This window comes from Tursiops truncatus, chromosome 10 (genome assembly GCF_011762595.2).
Source record: "Tursiops truncatus isolate mTurTru1 chromosome 10, mTurTru1.mat.Y, whole genome shotgun sequence".
Lineage (NCBI taxonomy): Eukaryota > Metazoa > Chordata > Mammalia > Artiodactyla > Delphinidae > Tursiops > Tursiops truncatus.
Window position 1 is genome coordinate 95,899,794 of NC_047043.1, and position 16,904 is coordinate 95,916,697.

The 16,904-nt window shown below is 41.4% G+C and overlaps 1 protein-coding gene across 13 annotated transcripts in view; it reads left to right on the plus strand.

The window, feature by feature from the left end:
* The window catches only part of FANCD2 (FA complementation group D2), a 56,704-nt gene that overhangs the window by 23,105 nt on the left and 16,695 nt on the right, over positions 1–16,904 (plus strand). For 11 of the 13 annotated variants that reach the window (XM_033865417.2, XM_019944630.2, XM_019944631.2 and 8 more), the window contains 14 exons: positions 112–243; positions 1,926–2,036; positions 6,269–6,378; positions 7,890–7,950; positions 8,619–8,738; positions 9,185–9,258; positions 9,567–9,713; positions 10,245–10,345; positions 10,645–10,760; positions 11,802–11,910; positions 13,264–13,374; positions 13,643–13,755; positions 14,959–15,102; positions 16,370–16,486. In XM_033865417.2, coding sequence (XP_033721308.1) covers positions 112–243; positions 1,926–2,036; positions 6,269–6,378; positions 7,890–7,950; positions 8,619–8,738; positions 9,185–9,258; positions 9,567–9,713; positions 10,245–10,345; positions 10,645–10,760; positions 11,802–11,910; positions 13,264–13,374; positions 13,643–13,755; positions 14,959–15,102; positions 16,370–16,486 — 1,566 coding nt within the window. The remainder of the gene's footprint in view (positions 1–111; positions 244–1,925; positions 2,037–6,268; positions 6,379–7,889; positions 7,951–8,618; positions 8,739–9,184; positions 9,259–9,566; positions 9,714–10,244; positions 10,346–10,644; positions 10,761–11,801; positions 11,911–13,263; positions 13,375–13,642; positions 13,756–14,958; positions 15,103–16,369; positions 16,487–16,904) is intronic. The other 2 variants (XM_019944634.3, XM_033865418.2) reach the window with 1 other exon arrangement.

Below are 16,904 nucleotides of genomic sequence, written 5' to 3' on the forward strand. Positions count from 1 at the left end.
GGGTTGGGATTTTAACCAAGTTGAGATTGGAATGGCCTCTGGCATGAACCTCTTTAGGTGACCATACCATATTTTAGCTTCACACTGTCCTGTTGACTCTTCTCTGTATAGGAAGTGATTGGTGCCCTGGTGACCCATATCTGCAGTGGGAACGAAGCTGAAGTTGATACTGCATTGGATGTCCTCCTAGATTTGGTAGTTCTAAACCCATCTGCTATGAGGCTGAATGCTGTCTTTGTGAAGGTATTTAGTCCTACCATTGACATACTGAATCATTTTTTTTTCTTGCATATATTTGAGAGGTACCTGATATCTATGTTAGTTAACAGCAATTTATTTTGTACTCTAGATATTGAGCACTGTAATTGGTAGAAGCAGGTGATAATGGAGGTGAGGGTGATGGGGCAAATAATAGAAAAAATAATTCATCTATCTTTGTATTAATTCATTCAGTGAATACTTGTTTTTACCTAACCATGTGCCAGGCTCTATTCTGGGTGCTGTGGATATAAAAGTTAGTCTTTGCCTTTGATGATAGAAAGTAAGACACATAAGTAAGTCACTATAAATACATGATGAATTCTCTAATAACGTGCTGTAGATATACCAGAGCAGGAATAATTAACTGGAGAAGTCTTTAAAGAAGAAATAACATTGGAGTGATTCTTGAAGGATAGAGATTTGACAAGAAAAAGTAAGGGAAGTACATCTAGGCAGAGAACAGTTTGAACAGAAGCAAATTGGCACCACCCACGTCCATGGTGTGCCTGAGGGATGACAGGTAGATTAGCATGGTTGGCGGATAGGATAAGGTGAGCGCTGGTGGGAGATGAGGACATAGGACAGGGCCAGATTATGAAGGATCTTAAATACTATGCTAAAGAGTTGCAACTGTATTTTATGGACAAGAGGGAGCTTGTTACAAGTTATTGTGTTTTTTTTTTAATTCATTTATTTATTTTTAGTGCGTTGGGTCTTCGTTGCTGCACGTGGGCTTTCTCTACTCTCATTGCTGTGTGTGGGCTTCTCATTGTGGTGGCTTCTCTTGTTGCGGAGCACGGGCTCTAGGCGTGCGGACTTCAGTAGTTGTGGGTCGTGGGCTCTAGAGCGCAGGCTCAGTAGCTGTGGCGCACAGGCTTAGTTGCTCTGTGGCATGTGGGATCTTCCCGGACCAGGGATCGAACCCGTGTCCCCTGCATTGGCAGGTGAATTCTTAACCACTGCCCCACCAGGGAAGTCCCTTGTTACAGGTTTATAATGAGGGTTTGACATAATCAAGTCTGGGCTTTGAAAGATAACTATGTAGGCCCTGTTATCCCCATTTTACAGATGAGAAAACTGAGGCTTTGCCCAAGGTCAAAAAGTAAGTAGTTCCCCTGTGACTCTTTCCGTATCTGTAGAGGATGAATAAGTAATTCATGGAGTAGAAGCTGAGAAATAAGGTCAGAGACATAACTTTTGGCAGAATATTGTTTTCACTAAGAAAAAGAGAAGTGTGGAGAAAAAGAATAGGGGGAGGGGCTTCCCTGGTGGTGCAGTGGTTGAGAGTCCACCTGCCGATGCAGGGGACACGGGTTCGTGCCCCGGTCCGGGAAGATCCCACATGCCTCTGAGCGGCTGGGTCCGTGAGCCATGACCGCTGAGCCTGCGCGTCCGGAGCCTGTGCTCCACAACGGGAGAGGCCACAACAGTGAGAGACCTGTGTACTGCAAAAAGAAAAAAGAAAAGGGGAACTAGGAGGATGTATGTTAGCATGACTAAGCAGAACATCAACCCTTTGGGCTCTGAGCATAGTTTTAGAGAACTGGAGCTTTTGTGGAACAGATGCTTGGCTATCTGTGTGTGCCTCTTATGAGGATTTTAATTTTTTTATTTAAAGGAAAAAAATGTTACTTGCTAATCTCATCATTGGCATTTTGTCCCAGGGCATACTAGACTATCTGGATAATATGTCACCCCAGCAAATACGAAAACTCTTCTATATTCTCAGCACACTGGCATTTAGCAAACAGCATGAAGCCAGCAGTCACATCCAGGTAAGAGGCAGTGTGTTGAGAAAGAATCTTTTAAACCTCTTCAATTGAAATTTGCTGAACAAAATTACTGCAGCCTGTGTAGTGGTAGGAATAGAGTACATAGCTGTAGTCCTAGCATTTGTTTATTCTTTTCTTACTACAAACATTAGGTGTCTACTGTGTGCCAAGCACTGAGATGATAGGTATATATTAGACCTCCTGCCCTCAAGGAGCTTAGTCTGTTAGGGTGAAAATGAGTCTGTAATCAGCTAATTATGAAACTGAGTAAGAAAAGCCACTCAGGTACTGTACTGAGTGCCACGGGGACACAGGGAATTCCTTTGTTCCCTAAGGAACATCTCCATCTAATGTGAACTCCATCTGGGCCTGCTCTCATTTGTGGGCATCATTCATTGAAAAAGCCAGGCAAAAGAACTAAAGATTAGGTTGGAATCATAACTCATAGCTCTTGTATATCTTTAGTGCCACCTTGTGGCAGTAATCCATACTGGCCTGTGACTTTGAACAACCAATACTTTTTTTTTTAACTAAAATTAATTGGCTGGGTAATATACACGCATGGTACAAAATTCAGAAGGTATAGAAAGGTAGTGAAAGATGTCTCCTCGCTCTCAGTCCTCTAGGCATCTGGTTCTCTAAAGGCAATCGCTGTTATTAGCTTATGGCTTTCTAAGATGTTCTGAGAATTAACAAATTTGTATTTACTTGTATACCTATATTCCACACCTTACCCTCTTGTTCTGTGTCTTGCTTGTTTCATTTAGCAGTACAGTTTGACGATTTCTTCATGTCAGTAATAATAGAACTACATCATTATTTTATTTTAGTTTAATTAATTTATTTATTTATGGCTGCGTTGGGTCTTCGTTGCTGCGTGCAGGCTTTCTCTAGTTGTGGCAAGCGGGGGCTACTCTTCGTTGCAGTGCACGGGCTTCTCAGGGCAGTGGCTTCTCTTGTTGTGGAGCACGGGCTCTAGGCGCACGGGCTTCAGTAGTTGTGGCACATGGGCTTAGTAGTTGTGGTGCACGGGCTTAGTTGCTCCACGGCATGTGGGATCTTCCTGGACCAGGGCTCAAACCTGTGTCCCCTGCCTTGGCAGGTGGTTTCTTAACCACTGTGCCACCAGGGAAGCCCTATTTTATTTTTTAATTGTGGTAAAATGTACGTAAGATAAGTTTTACTATTTTAACCAATGTTAAGTGTACAACTCAGTGACATTAAGTACATTGACAGTGTTGTGCAACCACCAGCATTATCCATCTCCAGAACTTTTTCATCATCCCGAACAGAAACTCTGTCCCCATTAAGCAATAACTCCCCATTCCCTTTCTCTACACCCTGGTAACCTCTAATATACTTCTATGAATTTGCATCATCTAGGTACTTCATTTAAATAGAGTCGTACAATATTTATCCTTTTGTGTCTGGCTTTTTTCACTTAGCATAATGTGTTCACGGTTCCTCCACGTTGTAGGATATCTCAGGACTTTATTCCTTTTTATGGCTGATAGTGTTCCATTGTATGTATAGACTGCAAGTAGTTTATCCATTCACCCATTGATGGATATTGGCTTTTTTTCCATCTTTTGGCTATTTTGAATAATGCTGCTATGAACATTGATGTACAGGTATCTCTTTGAGTCCCTGTTTTCACTTCTCTTGGGTACATACCTAGAAGTGGAATTTCTGGGTCATGTAATGATTCTGTGTTTAACATTTTGAGGAACCACTAAACTGTTTTCCACAGTGGGTGCACCATTTTTATGTTTAACTATCCTACCGTTTGAAAAGTGGTATCTCATTGTGGTTTTGATTTCCATTTCCCAGATGACTAATGATGTTGAGCATCTTGTTGTGTGCTTATTGGTCCTTGTATATCTTCTTTGGAAAAAGTCTATTCAAGTCCTTTGCTCACTTTTTTTTTTCTCACTTTTTTTTTTTTTTTTTTTTTTTGCGATAAGTGGGCCTTTCACTGTTCTGGCCTCTCCTGTTGCGGAGCACAGGCTCCGGACGCACAGGCTCAACGGTGGCTCATGAGCCTAGCCACTCCGCGGCATGTGGGACCTTCCCGGATTGGGGCACGAACCCGTGTCCCCTGCATCAGCAGGCAGACTCTCAACCACTGCGCCACCAGAGAAGCCCCTCACTTTTTAAATGGATTATTTTTTGTTGTTGTTGACGTATAGGAGTTCTTTATATACTCTGGATATTAATCCCTAATCAGATATATGATTTGCAGATTTTTTCCTCCCGTTCTGTGGATTGTCTTTTAATCTTGAGAGTGTTCTTTAACGTAGTTTTGATGAAGTCCAACCAATTTATTTTTTTTTCTTTTGTTAGTGGTACTTTTGGTGTCATACTTTAAAAAAATTGCCAAATTTGAAGTCATGAAAAATCTCCCCTGTGATTTCTTCTCAGAGTTTTAGTTTTAGCTCTTAAATTTAAATCATTGATTCACTTTGAGTTAATTTTTAAATATGGTGTAAGATAGGGTTCAACTTCATTTTTTTTTAAACAAGCTAGTTTTTATTTTATTTATTTATTTATTTTGGTTGTGCCGGGTCTTAGTTGCGGCACACGGGATCCTCATCGCAGCGTGCGGGATCCTTAGTTGTGGCATGTGGACTTCTTAGTTGCAGCATGAGGACTTCTCAGTTGCAGCATGAGGACTCTTAGTTTTGGCATACGAACTACTAGTTGCGGCATGCATACGGGATCCAGTTCCCTGACCAGGGATCGAACCTGGGCCCCCTGCATTGGGAATGCAGTCTTACCCACCGGTCCACCAGGGAAGTCCCTCAACTTCATTTTTGTGTGTGTGGGTATCCAGTTTTTTCTAGTACCTTTTGTTGAAAAGACTCTTTTTCCATTGAGTGGTCTGGGCACCTTTGTGGACAATCAATTGGCCGTATGTGTGAGGGTTTATTTCTAGGATCTATTCTATCTGTTGGCCTAAATGTGTGTCCTTATGCCGGTAGCACACTTTTGATTACTGTAACTTTGTAGTACTTTTGAAATTGGGAAGTGTGAGCCCTCCAAATTTGTTCTTTTTCAACATTGTTTTTTTTTTTTTTTAATTCTAGTTTTTGTATTTATTTTTTGGCTGCATTGGGTCTTTATTGCTGCGTGAGAGCTTTCTCTAGTTGCAGCGAGTGGGGGCTACTCTTTGTTGTGGTGTGTGGGCTTCTCATTGCGGTGGCTTCTCTTACTGTGGCTCTAGGTGTGTGGGCTTCAGTAGTTGTGGCTTGAAGGCTCTGGAGCGCAGGCTCAGTAGTTGTGGTGCATGGGCTTAGTTGCTCCACGGCATGTGGGATCTTCCCAGGCCAGGGATCAAACCCATGTCCCCTGCACTGGCAGGTGGATTCTTAACCACTGCACCACCAGGGAAGTCCCTCGAGATAGTTTTGGCTATTAGGGGTCTCTTGAAATTCCATATGAATTTTAGTATGGGTTTTTCTATTTCTGTAAAAAATGCCGTTGGTATTTTAATAAGGATTACATTGAATGAGCATATTATCATCTTAACAATGTTCAGTCTTCCATTCCATGAACATGGGATATCTTTCCATTTATTTAGGTCTTCTTTAATTTCTTTCAGCAATGTTATGCATTTGTTTTTTTTTTTGCGGTATGCGGGCCTCTCACTGTTGTGACCTCTGCCGTTGCGGAGCACAGGCTACGGATGCGCAGGCTCAGCGGCCACGACTCACGGGCCCAGCCGCTCCGCGGCATGTGGGATCTTCCCGGACTGGGGCACGAACCTGTGTCCCCTGCATCGGCAGGCGGACTCTCAACCACCGCGCCACCAGGGAAGCCCTGTTATGCAGTTTTTAATGTATAAGTCTTTTGCCTCCTTGGTTATATTTATTCCTAAGTACTTTTTTCTGTTTGATTACTTCTACCTGATCAGCCAACAACATTATGATAATTTACATTATCTATATCAAGCAACTATCACAACGGTAACAATAATAGCTGTTATTATTGAATGTCTACCATATGTTGGGCCCTGTTCTTGGAATTTTTCGTAATTTGTCTCTGATCCTTGAAAAACCTTTCCCATTTTATAGATGAAAAAAATTGAGACTCAGAAAGATTAAATGACTCACCAAAGACCACACAGTTAGTAAATGATAGAACCCTTGCTATTCTAGGGTTTTTGGCTCTAATATTCGTAGGCTCTTTTGCTGTACCATTCCAACATCTTCATCTTTATCATTGTTTCCTTGTAGGATGACATGCACCTGGTGATACGAAAACAGCTCTCTAGCACCATGTTCAAGTACAAGCTCACTGGTATTATTGGTGCTGTCACTATGGCTGGCATCATAGCAGCAGACAGGTATGCATGGAAATTCTGATTTCTGTGGCTCATGGTCAATTAATCAAGTTGCTGTCTTAAAAAATAAATTGTTACATTGTGTAGACATCATTGTAACAGAAGACATTAAAACCATAATAAGAGAAGTGAGCAAATGTTTGTTGCCACTTTTCCATGTTGCAGCATGTGGGATCTTTCGTTGCAGCGCGTGGGATCTTTCATTGCGGTGTGTGAACTCTTCGTTGTGGCGCGTGGGCCTCTCTCTAGTTGTGGTGCGTGGGCTACGGAGTGTGTGGACTCTCTAGTTGTGGTGCACAGGCTCCAGAGTGTGCGTGCTCAGTAGTTGCAGCATGTGGGCTCTCTGGTTGTGGCGCATGGGCTCTAGAGCGCACGGGCTTAGTTGCCCTGCGGCATTTGGGATGCTAGTTCCCCAACCAGGAATCGAACCCCGTCCCCTGCATTGGAAGACAGATTCTTAATCACTGGACCACCAGGGAAGTCCCCTATGTTCCTTCTAATCTTGACTGTATATACTACATATAATTTTTACAGAATTGCAATAACAGTCATTACATTCTGATGGTTTAAAACTAGGGATTGCTAAGAAATTAAGTTCTAGAAGTGTTTCTAAAAAAGGGAAACCCTGATCTCCCTGGGATGCATTCTTCTGCATCTGCTCCAATCCTGGGCACTAGACAATACAGGTTTCTCCACTGCTGTGTTATTCCTGTCTGGAACACCATGTTTGATATAAATAAAGTCTTCCTGTGGCTTTTTCCCCCTTTGCACTTTGATGCCACAATTGTAACACCTAAAAGAAGCTTGGGGCTTGATAAGTTGTTACCATTGCAAAATGAGATTGGAATTTAGTTCATGCTTCTTGGAAATGATTTGTCATGAATTTCTGGCACCTCAGGAAACATCCTTAGAGTCATCATTAGTAATCCGTAGAGGCTGCATAGTATACTGGTTAAAAGTTCATTCTCTGGAGCCATACTGCTTGCCTGGGGTGAAATACTGGTTCCGTTATTTATTAGTTGAATGATCTTGGGTAAGTTACTTTACCTCTCTGTACCTTTGTATTCTCACATCTGTGAAATAAAGATATTAATAGTATTTACTTCATAGAGTTGTTGAGAGCATTAAATAGAACAATGCCGAGTGCTTGCCCCTATGATTTTTACTAATTTAATGTATCCTTAAAAAAATCTAAGATAACCATTGTTTGCTCTAATCCACATTTTGTATGGTCTAAATAAATACTTGGGGACTGGCTTGGTGGTCCAGTGGTTAAGACTCCATGCTCCCAATGTAGGGGGCCTGGGTTCCATCCCTGGTCAGGGAACCAGATCCCGCATGCTGCATCAAAGACCCAGTGCAGCTAAATAAATAAATATTTTAAAAACAAACAAACTTGTCTGTGCTTTCGTGCACTTTTATCTCCACCCCAATCCCAAGGAAGGCACATTTCTTAAATTTATTGCCAGTTGTTACAAAATATTACAAAAATGGGTCTAAAATAATGTTTTTAGAAGTAGATCTTCCAGTTTGACCCCAGGGAGAGGAGACCTCATCAGTGAACAGTGTACACAGGTAAGTTCTTGTCGTGTAGTTGGATATGTTTATGAGTAACTGAGGAATTGCTTCTGGTCACTGTCACCTTGCCAGGAAGAAGGCTTTTTTTTTCAAAATATGTTTTCCTGAACTCATAGCTTTTGTAATTTGTACCACTCTTTTGTCCTTTAGAATCCACTGGCTTGGGTTGTATTTTAGTTCTGTATCTGTCTAATCTTCCTAATTAAATTGTAAATTCCTAGAGAGCAAAAAAGGTGGGTCATGTTTGAGAGTAGCAGATTGACTGGAGCATAGGGACAAGTAAGTGTGTAATTGGAGAGTTGGAGCTAAAGCTAGTTTGGAGATAGAAAACAGAGAGCTCTGAATGTGAATCAAGACATTTTGATTTAATTTTTCCACAGAGGTAGTCCGTAAGGGTTTCTTAGCATAGAAATGGCATAATCCAAGCTTCGCTTTAGAGAAATTAATCAGTTTCATGTGTATGATGGATTGGAAAAGAGATGAGATTCAAAAGAGATGGATTGGTCAGGAGGCTTAGGAAAAACCTCAGGTGAGAGGTGGTGATAAGAGCTTTGCCAGTGAAATCGGAAAGGGAAAAACTTACTACTGAATGGGGTGAATGGTGTTTAATTAGGAAGCACTGGCATCCCAAGGGCTGGACCGTTCTTTCTCTTCGACTGCTCCAGGTAACCTCCTTGCTACAGTTGGTTCATTCCTGCAGTGAGCAGTCTCCTCAGGCCTCTGCACTTTATTATGATGAATTTGCCAACCTGATCCAAGGCAGAAAGCTGGCTCCACAAGTGCTGGTATGTCCAAGTATCTTTTCTTAAAGCAGTGAAGCATGAGGGCTGCTTTACTACACATTCTTCAAACCCTTCCCTCTGTTGTGCTGCAAAAATAAAAAGATCTTCCTGTGAGCTCTCCCATATTCTAATTGGGAAGGCTGTTCTGACTCACTCGGCCCCAGGCCTCTCCTCTGAGGCCTCCTTCATATAATAAAAATAAGGGATGAGGATGATGAACATGTGGTTAATGATGTTGTTGAAAGCCACCATCTATTCTGTGCCAAGCACTGTGTTAAGCATTTTTCATGTATTATGTCTATTCCACATCAGAATGATGAGGTATGTATTATTGTTATTTTCTTTTCAGAAATGAGGAAACTGAAGCTTTAGAAAGGTTAATAGTTTATTTAGGGCTTTATAGCACATATACCCTGGTCTACCCAGCCTTTTTTGTTTGTTTCCTAAAGGAATGGGCTGGGCAGACCATCTTTAATGATTTCCAGGATGCCTTTGTGGTGGACATCTGTGTTGTTCCAGAAGGGTAAGTACCGTTTACCCACTGACATGGTTGTACTGGTCAAGAAATTATGTCAGTTATGTCAATTGCTGGTGCAAACCTCAGAATGTCTTGACCTCAGCCAAGTCTAGCCCACTCCCACAACTTCCCTCCTCCCAACCCCAGTACCCCGGCACCCCCAGCTCCAGGATTGCTAAAAGATTCCCCACTTGTTCTTTCTCCTCTTTCTCACTTCTCCTCATAACAGAGGAGATTAGTTTGTTCTAGTGGTTTCTCCCATAGACTTGCCATACCCTTGAATTGCGGTATCAGATTCTGGGTTCTCTCCACAGTGACTATCCATTTCCTGTGAAAGCTCTCTACGGACTAGAAGACTATGATAGTTGTGATGGGATTGCCATCAACCTCCTGCCACTGTTGTTCTCTCGGGACTTTGTGAAAGATGGGGGTAGACTGACTTCGCAGGAATCAGACCAAAAGTCAGTACACTTTTTCTTCTCTAAAACCTCTGTTGGTATTTTGAATGTTCACGGGGAATGCCGCAGTTCATGCAGTCTCTTGAGAACTTGATTGAAAAGGATTTCTCCCAAGACAGGTGGTATATGGATGGGCTCCTAAGAATGGGGCAGACTCCTTGTTTTCTCCCAGACCCTGGGTTTGGGATTTGCATTGAGTCATGACAGCCAACAGATATTCTGTGAGGCTGCTTTTGTTTCTGTTCCTTTTTCCCACCCATGAACGTGTTTGTCTATCTCTGCCACTCTTAACACCCTCCTTCCGTCTTATCTCCACTTCCTCCTAACACATGGGCATTCAGTCTACTTACCTCTGTCTTCCTCCAATTCAGTTCATTATTTATTTGGTGAGCATCCATTACATTCCTTGTTATATGTTCTTAAAAGTAGACATTTATTTTGGGCAAACCTCCTTAATTATAAGGTTGGGCTCCCTATAAACATGGACTAATGTGTCTATAAACCGTGGTCTAAAAATGGATTTTTCCTTCCCAGATTGGTTTCTCCGTTGTGCCTGGCTCCCTACTTCAGGTTACTGAGACTTTGTGTGGACAGACAACATAATGGAAACTTGGAGGAGATTGATGGTTTATTAGGTATAGGATGAAGTTATCAGATCCTTTCTTCTTTGTAACCTTTCTTTGGTAAACTTAGGGAAGGGGCAGACTGGTACATGTGTGTGGGGGAAGGAATTTTTTAACTTCACAGGGACTTTTAGATTATATTTATTGACTGCTGCATGATATGGAAGTATTTTTGAGACTAATCAAAGCTTGACCTTCAAATACTAGTTAAAGGGGAAAGTAAGTAGAAGGAGAGCTAGCTCTAGGGGCAGCATCCATGTTCTGTTGACTTGAACTAAAGGGGATTAGAAATGTTTGTCCTTCTCTTTCAGACTGTCCTATATTCCTCACTGACCTGGAGCCTGGAGAGAGACTGGAGTCCATGTCTGTTAAAGAGCGTTCATTCATATGTTCACTTATATTTCTTACTCTCAACTGGTTCCGAGAGGTGAGCAGAGTTACTAGGACAATTCACTTACTGTCTGTAGTTTCTCTTGAAAGGAAACAGTTTCCTTGGTTCCACGAGGCTCCTTAAAAATTCTTCACCAACCACTAACCCGTGTGTGTTTCTGCAGAGGTTGTATCCTACCCTTCCCTAATCATATGCGCCTCCTGATGCAGCGAAATCAACATACTTAGAATTCACTTACTGTTGCCCATGCTTTACTACCTCCAAGCCTTTTCATGGTAATCTACTTCTGCCTGGAATAACTTCACCTTCACCACTGTGAAAATACTGTTCCTCCTTACATCACTATGCACTTAATGTTTCGATTTAGTGAGATCAAGTGAATGATAGTTTTCACTTTCCTTTACAGTATGTTTGTGCTTAATGAAATGCACAATCATAATGAAATATAATGAAAATGAAATGCAGAAAATGATGGTAACATCTTACATCTATATCACACTTCCTTTCTCATGCATATTATTTCTGAGAATGTTTATTCACTTGAAATATCTCTTCTTATCCTGACAACTATATTATGATGTAGGCGGGATGGATATTATTATCCTCGTTTTACACATATGGAATTGCAGGTACAGAGAGTTCAAAGTCATTAAAATTTATCAAACACATGTGCCAAATGCTGGGCTAGTTTCTTTATTCACACTTAATCCATATGACTGCATTCCAGTTTTATAGCTGAAGAAATAAAAGCTCAGAAAGGTTAAAGACTTGGCCAAGGTCACACAACTAGTAAGTAGCAGACTAGGATCTGTTTCACCGAAGTGTATACTTTCTAGCTATTGTGTTGTTCCACCTTATTACTTAACTAGAAATAAGTAGAACCAGGATTAGAAGTTAGATCTCCTCTATTGGCCCAGAGCTTTTTCTTTACAGCCCCTTGCTGAGAACACTTTGACATTTCTCACTAGACTCACAGATGCTGTCACCAAACAACTCTTTTAGCTCTCGCTGAATAACGCAAACAAGGTTAAAATCTGAATAGTTCACAGTGTGAGAATATAATTTTTACTTCCACAGGTTGTAAATGCCTTCTGTCGGCAAACATTACCCGAGATGAAAGTGAAGGTGCTCACCCGGTTAAAGCACATTGTAGAGCTGCAGCAACTCCTGGAAAAGCACTTGGCAGGTGAGGGAAGGGTCCTGTATTGCAGCCCTGCTGGGCAGTGGTGAGGAGATAGCAGAGTTAGCTTTTAAGCCAGACTCAACGATAGCTGCCCCCGACTCGTGGGACAAGAAAATGGTTGCTCAACAAAAATTTTAAAAAATGAGTACATCAGACTTCCCTGGTGGTGCAGTGGTTAAGAATCCGCCTGCCAACGCAGGGGACACGGGTTCGAGCCCTGGTCCGGGAAGATCCCACATGCCGCGGAACAGCTAAGCCCGTGTGCCACAACTACTGAGCCTGTGCTCTAGAGCCCGCGAGCCACAACTGCTGAGCCTGCATGCCACACCTACTGAAGCCCATGCCTAGAGCCCATGCTCCGCAACAAGAGAAGCCACCACAATGAGAAGCCCATGCACCGCAACGAAAAGTAGCCCCCGCTCACCGCAACTAGAGAAAGCCCGCGTGCAGCAACAAAGACCCGACACAGCCAAAAGTAAAGAAAGAAAGAAAGAAAATTAAAAAAAAAAAAGAATACATCCATTTTCCTCCCATTGTTATCTCCAGGAAACCTTGGTGTTTAATACAAGATATAAAACATTGGTTGGGCTTTTTGTACATTACATTGCTTCTTTGGATGTCAAACTTCCAGTGCCCTTTGCCTTCTTGAACATCATTATGAACCAGGAATACAGCTGAGAGGCCTCTTAATACCTTCTGGCCATTAAGAAAACTTGTCATTTTAGAGTGCTAGCTTTGGGACTTCCCTGGTGGTCCAGTGGGTAAGACTCCCTGCTCCCAATGCAGGGGGCCCAGATTTGACCCCTGGTCGGGGAACTAGATCCTACATGCATACTGCAACTAAGAAGCCCACATGACACAACTAGGAGGTCCGCTTGCTGCAGCGAAGATCCAGTGTGCTGCAGCTAAGACTCGGCGCAGCCAAAAATAATTAATAAATAAATAAAAATAAAGTGCTAGCTTGATTCTCTGGGGAAAACATGGAGCCTCCCTCAGGCTCTCATCTAAATAATTGTGTGTAAAACAAACTGCTATGTGACCAGATATTGCTAATATCTTTAGATTTTAAATGTAAGTTAATTTATTTTTAGTTCTTATCTGCTTGGATGTTTTATATTGGTATAATGGTTTTATGTTGATTGATCATAATCAATTAATATGATATTCCTGTAAGTTATCTTTGGCTATTTTACTATGCCAAAATGATTAACGTCAGATGACCTGAATGCATCTTACAGGCAGTCAGCCATGCTTGGCAGTTCTGGAAACTAGTTTTTAGCTAATCGGGTGATTAGAATTCGAGTCTAATAGTGGTATATGGTTGGTATTCATTGAGCTTCCTGCTGTTTGTTTCAGTCACTCCAGACTATGTTCCTCCCCTTGCAAACTTTGACTTGGAAACTTCAGAAGTAACACCTCATACCAGTACTGCTGTTTCAGCAAAAATCAGAATACAAGGAAATTTAGGTGAGTATGCTCTTTTCTTCTTGTTCTGTGTCTCCCTATGTGCCATGCTGAATTTACTTAGAGGTTATGCGCATCAAGGCATCAGTAATTGGAGAGATTATATAATTGAACCCTTCTTTGGCATGGTTATCAATGAACTATAATTTAGGGTTATAAAATTACCTCCTGTCTCTAGGTAGTCTTCAGCAGGTTGTTTCTTGAAGGCAGTGATATTTAGTAAACATGATTATTGATTATTTGAGTCACTTTTCTTTTCTTGAAATACAAGGAGGAAGGAAGCGAAAAGCAGATGGCAACAAAACATCCTCCCCTGACCCACTTTCAAAGGAGGATAATTCAGAATGCGACCCTGCACCATCTGATAGGAGCCAGCTGGAAAAGGTATTGGAATGACTGGTATCTATGAAGGTGTGTGACAGCCCGGTGAGATTAACAAAGGGCCAGCATTATCCTATGCATTTTACAGAGAGAAGGATTAGGGAAAAGAGAGGCGAACAAACTCTCCTAGGCCTTGGAGTGACCCTCTCAGTAGCAGAGTTTGGGTTAGACTCCAAACATTTATCACTACCACACACTGTTTTTCTAATTATTTTCTTGATTATATTACTCCCTTTTTTGCATCCCAGGAGTACTTTGAATTCTCACTTGTAGCAATTAGCAAATTCTTTGTATGTAGTACAAGATATACTTCTTTTAGCCTCTTTCCTCTTCGGATCCCAGATTATCTCTTTCTCAATGAATTTAGATAACATGAAATGCTTAGTACAGTTTCTTTTTTTTTTTTGCGGTACGCGGGCCTTTCACTGTTGTGGCCTCTCCTGTTGCGGAGCACAGGCTCTGGACGCACAGGCTCTGGACGCTCAGGCTCAGCGGCCATGGCTCATGGGCGTAGCCGCTTTGCGGCATGTGGGATCTTCCCGGACCAGGGCACGAACCCATTTTCCCTGCATCGGCAGGCAGACTCTCAACCACTGCGCCACAAGGGAAGCCCATTAGTACAGTTTCTTAATACAGATACTTAATAAACAGTAGGTCCTTTTCCTGTAATTGTACCACCCACAGGGTAGGTTTGTGAAATTGCCTAAACCACATGGATCCCAATTATTTCTGTTTTTTAGGTACTGTTTATTGAGAATTTATGTGTAACTCCTCTAATCTTCCTAAAAACTCAAGCTTAGTATTGATATTTACATTTAATAGACGAGGAAACTAAGATCCAGAGAGGATAGGTGACTTGTGTAAAGTTACACAGTTAATAAGTGCTTGAGCAAGGATTTGAAGCCAAATCTTTCTGGCCCCTAAGCTCATAGTTTTCTGTACCACACCATAGTGCCTTGATTTGTCTATATTCATCCCTAAGTGGAAACCAACTGAGTATCGATGTGTGACCTATATCCCAATATTACAATACGTGATCTGTTTCAGGAATATTTAGGGACTTTGGTAAAAGGAAGTTGGTAAAAGGATGTGATGAACTGTAACTTTTTACATAAAATAAATGCACAATTGCATTTTGAAATCTTCATTTAAAGTTAGATTAATATAGAAGCCTTATTCTATTGGTTTCTGGTACTTTCCTCCCAGGAGTTCAGAGGGAAAGAAGAAAAGACATCAGTATCATTACAGAATTACCACGCTTTTTTCCGAGAACTGGACCTTGAGGTCTTCTCTATTCTGCATTGTGGGCTCGTGACCAAGTTCATCCTAGATACTGAAATGCACACTGAAGTAAGTGACAGAGCTGAGATCCCAGAACTTAATCTTATTTCAGAAAGTTCCTCAGCTCTATTCCTTTTTCCAAAAGAAAACCATGACCCTGGGAGAAGTTGGACTCTGGCCTCCAAAGCCTTTATATGTGCAAGTGTGGATGAATAATCATCCTCATCATCTTGATGTTTATAAGTCTAAGTTTTTTTTATAGTGCATTAGGTATTACAAAAGATCATGCTAATGATGTGATCCTTACACTACGTTACTAATAATAACCTATTTAGATTACTTTTGTGGAGCAACACTGTTGTGATTTATAGTTACACAATGCTCTTTTCACTTTTTTGTGACATTTGTTCAGTGTCCATGAGTGTTTGTTGAGGCCTTTTTTGTTTTTGATGCAAATCTAGATATTGGCAATTCAGTATTACGTAAGCATGATGCTTGCCTTCAGCTAGCTTATAATCTAATAAAGGAAGGAGACAACTAGCAGTACATTGTGTATTGATGGTCTGAACCAAGTACCAGTGAAACTGAGGAGAGAATGGTATTTATAATGAAGTTGGAAGTAGAAGACATTTACACAGAGAAGGTACCTTTTGGTATGGGATTTCACCAGAGAGTAGAGTTTTTCCAGGTTAAAAAAATTTTTTTGAGAAAATGCATGGATTTTTACCATAGATTTTTCAAGAATGTAAGCTCCTTCAAAATGGAGTGTTTTTTTTTTTTTTTTCAGTCTTTCTGCGTCAGCCTGTACTTGGAGATTCTCCATAGCTGTATGTTGAGTGAAAAGTTTGAAGTGAGACTGCTTGACCCTTCTACTTATGGTAGTGTAATATGGTTATAAGGATCCTGCCCAGAATTAATAGTAGCAAAACATTAGGTGGAAGAAAATATGAAAGAATTACTTAATGAACAGAGAAAAGCAAAATTCCCTTTAATTAGTCATTTTTTTTATCCCAAGTTACTTAGGAAATGCATCACGGGTCCATAGGTGGAAGGATACACCAGAGGCATTTATTTCTAGAGCAAAAGTGTGTCTTCTAAAACTATACTGCCTCATTCCCATTTAATAATTTTAAATTTTGTTTTACTTAAGAAGTGCATGACTTTTTGATTTGTTGACAGAGTACTACAGCCATTTATATGAGGTGGGGCAGAATTTCCTCCTTTTTTGGTAATGGTCAGATTCTTCACCCATTGTAAAGAGTAAACATGAAATGTGTCCCCCAGAAAGATGGCTAGGACATGCTGGGAATTACTCTTTCCTTCCTCTTCGTGATAGGCTACAGAAGTTGTGCAGCTTCAGCCCCCTGAGCTGCTTTTCTTGCTGGAAGATCTTGCCGAGAAGCTGGAGAACATGCTAACACCTTCTGTGACCAGGAGAGTCCCCTTCCTCAAGGTTAGTACAGGCAGGAGCACAGGCCCTGGCCTCTGGATTTGGAAACAAGGAGGTCTTAGTAGTAAGTAAGTTGTCACTTTCTCTGGTATTGTTTTTGGGTAGCATGGTGGTAGCCCCATTGCCAGCCCACGTTCATTTTGCTTTAGAAAGGAACTCTGAAACAGAGAAAACAGAAAAGCCACCCAAAACAGAAAATGTATTTCTAAATGCTCTGAGCATTCCTGAATCCTGTTCTTTGCTTGGGTTTTGGTTTTAACACCCTCCCGAACTAAGCCCTTGCCCAAGCCTCAGCATAGTAGTCAGCTGTCTAGAGAAGTCCAGAATCTCGAGTGTGTATGTAATGGACCAATGCATGTAGCCTCTGGGGAAGCAGTGCGATGACACAAACGACAAAATGTGTAAGTTTTAGGTGTAAACA